The 8,097-nt window shown below is 38.2% G+C and overlaps 1 protein-coding gene across 3 annotated transcripts in view; it reads left to right on the top strand.

Moving 5' to 3' along the window:
• LOC106939046 (GRAM domain-containing protein 4-like) overlaps positions 1-8,097 on the top strand; it is a 37,372-nt gene that overhangs the window by 19,151 nt on the left and 10,124 nt on the right. For 2 of the 3 annotated variants that reach the window (XR_001422747.1, XM_015021315.1), the window contains exons 4-14: positions 273-393; positions 467-534; positions 641-773; positions 890-915; positions 1,211-1,302; positions 2,745-2,836; positions 3,312-3,360; positions 3,500-3,571; positions 4,319-4,362; positions 4,451-4,560; positions 5,938-6,092. Coding sequence is in view for 2 of the 3 variants with exons in the window: in XM_015021315.1 (XP_014876801.1) it covers positions 273-393; positions 467-534; positions 641-773; positions 890-915; positions 1,211-1,302; positions 2,745-2,836; positions 3,312-3,360; positions 3,500-3,571; positions 4,319-4,362; positions 4,451-4,560; positions 5,938-6,092 (962 nt within the window). In the remaining variant the exon portion in view is untranslated. Of the gene's footprint in view, positions 1-272; positions 394-466; positions 535-640; positions 774-889; positions 916-1,210; positions 1,303-2,744; positions 2,837-3,311; positions 3,361-3,499; positions 3,572-4,318; positions 4,363-4,450; positions 4,561-5,937; positions 6,093-6,291; positions 8,027-8,097 lie in introns of those variants that run through there. The other variant, XM_015021317.1, reaches the window with a different exon arrangement.

Below are 8,097 nucleotides of genomic sequence, written 5' to 3'. Positions count from 1 at the left end.
TAATTTACTATAACTTGAGTTTGCTCGTTTTGTAATTTGCTAGATTCTCGGTCCATCTCTTCCTCACAGCACATGAAACTTGTTAATAAATCCTAACTGGGAGAGCAATCAGGTTTACTCTCAATGTTCTACATAAAAACATATGATACTTCACCTTTCATTTGCATGTTAACAATTGATTTTTCTCATTAATTATAAGGCATTTGAAGAAAAAAGGAGTTTTCTAGGAGTAGGTTTTTTTTTGTCTTCATTGTGACTCGTCACTCTTTCAGAGGAGGAGCTGAGGAAACTGAAGGATGAGTCCCACATAGATTCACTTAAACAGGAACTGGAGAAGGAACGATGCAAACGCATTGAGCTGGAACAGAAAGTCAATGATGCCATAAAATTAGGGTGGGTTGTTTTACAAGACTTTCCAATCCAATTTTCCTTTATTTCTTGACTGACATTTTATCTATCTCCTCAGAGTTGAGGATTTTCCATCTCAGTCACCAAAACCTCCATCCCCTCAACCTTCTCTAAGCAGCAGTACAGGTTAGAACACCCACTCCTTGCTTTGTCTTTTTCATATTAAGTCTGAAAAAAATAAATTTCCCAATCAGTTTTTGTAATCACTGAATCAAACCTCTTATTTTGTTAGAAAAACATAAAGAGACTGTATACAACAGCTTCCTGAAATGGCTTTACAATCGTTTTGGAGTTTACATTGAAGACTTCCGCTTCCAGCCAGAGGAGACAACTGTGGAGACGGAGGAGCCACTAAGTGCAAGGAGGTAAGGAAAATGCTAGACATGTCTCTGAGAGGAGCATTTAGAGTGAAAAGGTTCTAATGAAAGTTGTATTTATTTTAAATCAAAAGTTGATCTGATCTGTTGTAATTGATCCTCAGGCTGACTGAAAACATGAGACGCTTCAGTGAGTATTTTTGTCTTTGATCTTGTGTGTACTCTTTTCTGCGGATAATTATAAGTATGGTAGAGTATTATTTTTATATAGGAGTAAAAAATAATATGCTTGCTGAAAGATAAAAAATAATAAACATTAGAGGTCCCTTGATGGATCCCTGTGGAACCCCACATACAGATCCTTTTGAGTACTTTTGGTTACACAACCCCCCAGATGCTTTGCTGTACAACATTTTCTTTCCACAAAAATTAACAGCAAGAAAGATGAGTCTGATATGATGGTCTGCCTGACCTTGTGATTTTAGAACGAGGGTTCAGACCTGTGACAAACTTCATGAGGAACCTGTCTGCCTTATCCAGCTGGTACTCTGTGTACACGTCTACCATTGCCTTCATTGTAAGTCCATACACAGACAATGTCTCCGTGTTCCACTAAGCACCACACACATCTATTAAATAATAGTAACAGTGTCCAGGCATGAAATATATTAAAATATATAATTAGTAATTATCTAATGCAAACCTGACAGTTAGGGCTGGGTGATATACAGTAGTTGAAAAATGTATCATGCTATAAAGGTTTCTTATCAATGGATATTGATAATTATTGATTAGTTTTTTGTTTTGTTTTTAATATGTGTAATACTGCCAGATACTCGTGACCTTTCCTGCTTTTTATTCGCAACTTCCTCTCGAGCTGTTGTTCTCCTCTATTCACTCTATGCCATTATTTTTTACTTTTAAGCAGTTATGAGACCCGAAATTGCTGCTGTCCAAGTTACTCAACAGGTTGTTGCTAGGTAACCAAAGAGTGTGTGAGTTAGTTGATGCCAACCTTACTTAGCTGGCATTGAGAGACTGAGCAGCTAAAGTCATTCCCCTGCCTACATCCTCCAGAATGCTGTGCAGTTCTGAATTTAAGTTCAGTGAAATTACTGAAAATTCTATTGGACGTATTTTTTATTGATATTAATCTCTTGCCTATGGTGATATAAATTGTTATTGATGTGTTGTCCAGCCCTACTCACACTGTGCACATTTGTAGCCTTGTATCTGTTGATGAACAACTGCCAAGAGCTCCTTTTATATAGCTGTAGCGATTCATAGCTCAGGTGGGTGAATCTGAAGAAAGAACAACTAGTATTTGTGATTCCTGCCATTATGACTGAGTATGAAAAGAATTCCCATTTAAAGCTGTCCACAAACCTTGCAGGTAACATAACAATTTGGTGAAAGGTGTTTTAATCAATTAAAGCTACTTCTTGCATGGAACATGTGAGTGGCAGGATTGGGCTTTTGTATTGTTTTCATTAGTAGGGGCAGGGATCCTGACAAACAGGTGCACTTCATATTTTGTTATATGAAATAGAATTTGGTCAAAATTAAACTGAATTCCCATCTGATCGTACAGTCAGATCCATCCACATACAGCAGCATGTGTATATGGTAGCAATGGAGGTAGGAATCTGTCCTGTAATCAGTGGCTCGCTAGTTTGAGCCCGTGTCTCGTACGTCTCTGTTGTTGTGTCCTTGGGGCTATAGACTTCATCCACCTTTCCTGCTGGTGTTGGTCAGAGGGTTGATGATGTTGCATACCAGCTCTCAGCTGTGGTTACGATCATGTGTCAATGTTTGTGTGAATGGAAATGACCGATTTCATTGTAAAGCATCTTTGAACTTTATAAGTCAGCTGTATAAGTCTGATGTCATTTAATTTAAATTATGGCCAAATTACAGTAGACTTAAAGCCAGTCAGTTGTATAATGGCAGTTGGTGAACCATTCTGGAGAAACTTTTAAGATGGTGCCTTACAGAAACACTGGCTGTGTGTATTGACAGGTGTACATGTATGCAGCGTGGCATGGCTGGGCCATCCCCATGTTCCTGTTCTTCGCAATTCTCCGCCTTTCCCTGAATTATCTTATTTCCAGGTGAGCTCCCCAGCACATTCAACCACTCATATTTAAAGACAGACCCAGACAAAAAAAAAACTTTGTGTTAAACTGCAAGTCATGCTCTTATTCAGAACAGAAACTTTACTTCAGCAATTCCGTAAGATCAAATAAAATCTTGGTTAAAAAAAAAATTGTTTTAGTACTGACACTTTAGTGGTTCTATTTCGCATAGACTTCGTCCTTTAAGGCTATCGCTAGTGGGCTCGGTCTCCCTCAGGATGTGGTGCGCCCTGAATGGTGCGCATAGTAATATTCGCAGCTAATATTCGTTGGTTACAATACGTAACCAACGTTACTGTTTTTAACCACAGATAATTAAAAGAGTCGTTCCATAAGAAACTACACAAGCACATTTCCTAACTCTTAAGTATTTATTTTATATATATATATATATATATATATATATATATTTATTTTTTCTCTCTATGTTCCCATGATAAACCACTCTCAGAGGCTGGAGGATCCAGTGGAGCATCGTACCTGAAGTGTCTGAGCCATTGGTGAGACATCTCTCTTTACTCTATCAGGCACACTTATTATAAAAATGTTAGTTTCTTTTTTTTTTACACCTACAGAAGTTGTTGATTTAATTAAAATTGTTGAGGCTGGTTCCTGGCTCATGGCTCTATTGTTTTCAAGGAACCTCCAAAAGAAGACTTAACTGTATCTGAGAAGTTCCAGTTGGTTCTCGATGTTGCTCAGAAAGCTCAGGTGAGAGAAGATGCACTAAGAGATTGTGTAGGTCGGAACTGAAACCTCTTGTTAAAATATTTCACTCATATCCAATCATTGTGAAGCTTTGATCTGTTGATACCAATTGTGGACAATTTTAGTTTAGGGTCCATGATATAAGAAGATGTAATAACAGCATTCAGAATATTTCTGTAGCATCCTGGTTTTACTTTGTTAAATAAAGAGCAGAGGATACATCACACTATGGTAGTGTGGTGTGCCCTGTTGTTGGTCCAGTTGTTCTGATGTCTGACAGCTGTGCGGCAGTGCAGGGAATTTTCGTGATCTGGGGGACACCACTCTTTCCGAACCCAAGTCATCGACTGTTTCAGTATGGTTTCCCTAGAATTTGGTGAATCCTTCCCAAAGAACCTTTATGTTACTTCTGAGTGTGTCACAGTGTAGTTTTTGGAGAACAGCCCTGACTGTTTCCAAGCGAGAGAAGAAGTCGCCCCTGAGATTAAAAGAAAAAAAAGTCCTGAATTCCTGCAGGTGAACAAACCATCCGCAGTATAAGACACTACCCACTTTTGGAGGCCTTAGTCTTCGACGTGGCTGTTACAGGTTTGATTCCTGACTTCGTGATCTTTGCCACATGTCTTCTCTCTCTCTTTCCCTACTGTCTGTCTGAGTACTTTCAAATAAAGGCCACTATAGCAACAAACCTTTTAAAAAAATCCAATGTTCCAGTCTGTTTTGACTGTTGTTTTTCTCACATCCACACAGAATCTTTTTGGAAAGATGGCCAATATCCTTGAGAAGATAAAAAAGTGAGTTTGTTTGCAAATGTTTTATATGTAGCTGAAGTAAAAGTCATTGAATAGAGCTCTGTACTATACTGAATTTGTGTGTGTTTAGTCTGTTCATGTGGGTCCAGCCAGAGTTGACTCAAAAGCTCTACGTGGGACTGTGGGTGGCCTTTATCTCCTCGTGCCTGTTACCTTACCAGCTTCTGGGCTTCATCATAGGTACATTATTAGATTCACAAACTAGGACCAGCACTCAACAGAGACTTTCAGAAAGACTTGGAAACATATCAAATTACAAACTCATCTGCTCAAACAAGCATTTTCACTTTGGTTGATCTACACAAAAGCTCTTTTTTGTTTTCTATTTTAAAAATGTTTGCTTCAAATTTTATTGCTTTTCTTTTTGTAAAGGTATGTACCCTGAACGGCACATTTTTACATGTCAGAATTTTTTGTGCTCTGCAAGTTTCAGAATTTGTCTCTACCACAAACTTTGAGTATGAAAGCTGCACATTGTGTAATGCATGAGGCTCCTGGCCACCAGCTGGTTCCTCTGTGTGGCCTCATAATAGATGATGAGGGAAAGAGTTGGAACATTTACAATAGTGTAGGTCCATCACAATAAAAGGAGGCAGCTGGTCATTAAACTGAGACTCCTGCATTTTGATTTTTGGAGTGTGTTCACCTTGTAATACAGGTACAAACAGAGCAAAGAAACTCAGTCAAAATGATCAACTTTTCCTGGAGGACTTCCCAAGTTGTCTTCTGAATCACCATGTTTCAGAAGAAAACATGGTGATTCAAGTTTGTACACACCCATAGTTTCCAGTTTTCATTTCCAGCATTACACCACACTCTTTGAACACATTCCTGTGCCTTAAATGGATTCAAACACAGAAATGAAACTTGCTTTCCTCCAGCATCCGGGCCATATAACCAAATTTACCAAACAATCTGATTTATTTAATGTGCTCCCTGTTGGAGAAGTTGTTCACACTGCGGACTACACTGGGTTACAGAAATATATATATTTTGGAAGTTGTCTGTTTTTTCAACTGAATTAGGATTATTTTGCACCGTTGAATCCAAAAATGACATCCATTTTTCTCAATCAAGTCAGGTCACTAAATTGATGACACTTTTGTGACATTTTCAGGTCATTTCTGTTAATATTTCTCATCCAAAAAAGGTTTTAGGAGAAAAGATGGTTTTCTAACAGAATGTATTAATTAAATGTCGCAAACTTGGATTTCTGTAAATTGAATAATAAACACTAAGTACATGTGAATTGAACATTACGTCTTCATTGTGTAAAATTCTGTCTCTTTTCTGTCCTGATGGAATCTCTCCTCCTCCTCTTGATCAGATTCTCAGGAAACCGATCCAGATGTGAGAACAAGTCATGCATTTGATGCTCATGTTGTTCCATAGTTCAGAAAGTTGACCTGATTGAGCAAAACCATTGTGATTTTTATTTTATTTTTTATTTTATTTTTTTGATTCAGCACATCAAAATGACCCTAAAACAGTTGAAAAACCCCAGACAATTTTTTGGCTGTTAACCAGTGGAATAATTTATTTTTTTTTGCCTCTCAGGTGGTTATGCAGGTATCAAGTTCTTTATCATTGACTTCATCTTTAAAAGTTGCCCCAAGCTACGGCAGCGCTTTGACACCCCCTACATCATCTGGACCAACTTACCCACCGACCTGCAGCTGAAGGAGCGCAGCAACACCACCTTGAGCAGACGGGTCAGTCCCAACTCTAAAACACACTCGCACACGCACCTCATGGGCTGCATCCAGCCTGGTAGAGCTCAGGTGGAAACCGCATCGCAGGAGAAAGAAACTGTGCGTTGTGAACTTCCTGTTCCCTCTCTGCTCCATGGGAACCAGCACAGTCTGCACAGCTGCTGTCACCTCTCAGTTTGTCTTTATTCTTCCTTCTCAGCTGTCTGAGTGTGAACAGGTAGGATCTGCTGTCTCCGTGTTGTACAGTCATACTTTAGAGGTCTGTGGTTGCTATGGGTACACATATAGATTCATCAGCAGCAGATACTATACATCTGATGCCCTCATTGACTGTGTGTGTCCTTGTGAGCTGCAGGGCAGATACACAAGTATGAGGCGTAGATTGTCCTTATAGACCTATTCATTTTTAGCTTTTTCACATTTTGTCACAGCACAACCACAAACAATAAAAAAAATATATATTTAAAAATTCTGAAGTGTGGCAAACATTTACTGTTGAAACCAGGTACTTACATACACCAAATAAAAAGACTTTTTTTTTTCTTGTTGTCTGAAGTCAAATCAGAGCAAACTTCTCGTATTTTAGATTGGTTATAATAATCAAACTTATTTTGAATTGCTAAATACCAGACAACTTAGCAGGGAATTTTTTTACGTCCATCAGTTTTCGGTAAACCCTGAATGGTTCTCCAATTCATCGCAGGGTGTTTGACCTTTACTTTATAACTTAGGCTCAGTCGTATTGTGAGAACATCAATCTGCAAATCATTTAGATTTTGTCTGGACTTCAGCTAAACCATCCCATAGTATCTCTGGCTGAATGTTTAGGGTCGTGTCGCTGCAGGAAGTCAAATCTCCACACAATTCTGAAGTTACTTACAGCCTCTAATGTCGTAGGGCGGATTTACTTCCTGCATTACACTTTACCCAGCACTGTTCTGGCTAAAGAAAAGCAATCCCACAGTATGATGCTGCCATCACCGTGTTTGTGTTTTCATAGTGATGTGAGGTTTGTTTTCCTTTACATAGTGCAAACAGTTCCACTTTGGTCTTTAATGACCAGATCATATGTAGTTTGTGGTAAACTGCAAACAAATCATCTTATTGTTTTTTAATGTATCACTAATAAGTTATATTTTGCAAGACTAATGGGGATATTGTTTTAGGACCTACACTGCACTTGGTTTTATTGAGAGGCTTTAAAGCGAGAGGGGCTGAAATTCTTTTAAGTCTTTTTTTTTTTTTTTTTGGTAAAGGAATGGAAATTAAAACCGGGTTTTCTTCATTCCACATCAGAGTCCTGCACTACTTTGTGAATGAAATAAAATAATAAAGTTTGTGGTTGTTATATGACAAAAATGTGAAAAAGTTCAACAGAATTGACTTGTTGTGAAAGGCACTGTCTCCTTGCTTCGTAGATTTAGACAGTAATGAGGAGTAATGCTGAACCCTTCCAGTGACTTTTTTTTTCCAAACAGGCAACCAACATAGAAACTTTTTTTCTGTGATATTGAAGACAACATGTGAAAGCACCAGTTATTCTGCAACTCTGCTTTGCTCTGAGAACTGAGTGCTGCTGTAAGCTCCTCCCACCTCCTGACCACAGCAGTCAGTCTCACACAGTCGTGTTGGAACCAATCAGATAATTTAAGTGCAGTAGCCACTCTTGGCCAACAAGACTGACAGTAATTTGTCAAACTATACAAATATACAGAAAGTCACAATTTTCAGGAAAACGAATATCACAATTAAAGACCGTTTAACTCCAAAAAAAAAAAAAAGTTTATTTGGGGTTTAGTTACTCTGTAAATCTATTGTTTCAAATTGGTTTCCTTGAGAACAAAAGTCCTGCAACTTGTAAATGTTTTTTTTTTTTGTCCTACACACGTGAATTAAATGGTTAAACTGCTTCTCAGTCATGCAGTCAAATGCTACTTGAGCACCTGCCCTTTTTGCTCCTTGCCCCAAAGTGCCCTTTTGGTCAAATTTTTTTTTTTTTTTTTTT

Source organism: Poecilia latipinna, unplaced genomic scaffold (assembly GCF_001443285.1).
Source record: "Poecilia latipinna isolate Pla-1442-1.1 unplaced genomic scaffold, P_latipinna-1.0 Scaffold2759, whole genome shotgun sequence".
Taxonomy (NCBI): domain Eukaryota; kingdom Metazoa; phylum Chordata; class Actinopteri; order Cyprinodontiformes; family Poeciliidae; genus Poecilia; species Poecilia latipinna.
This window is presented reverse-complemented; position numbering and strand designations above follow the sequence as displayed.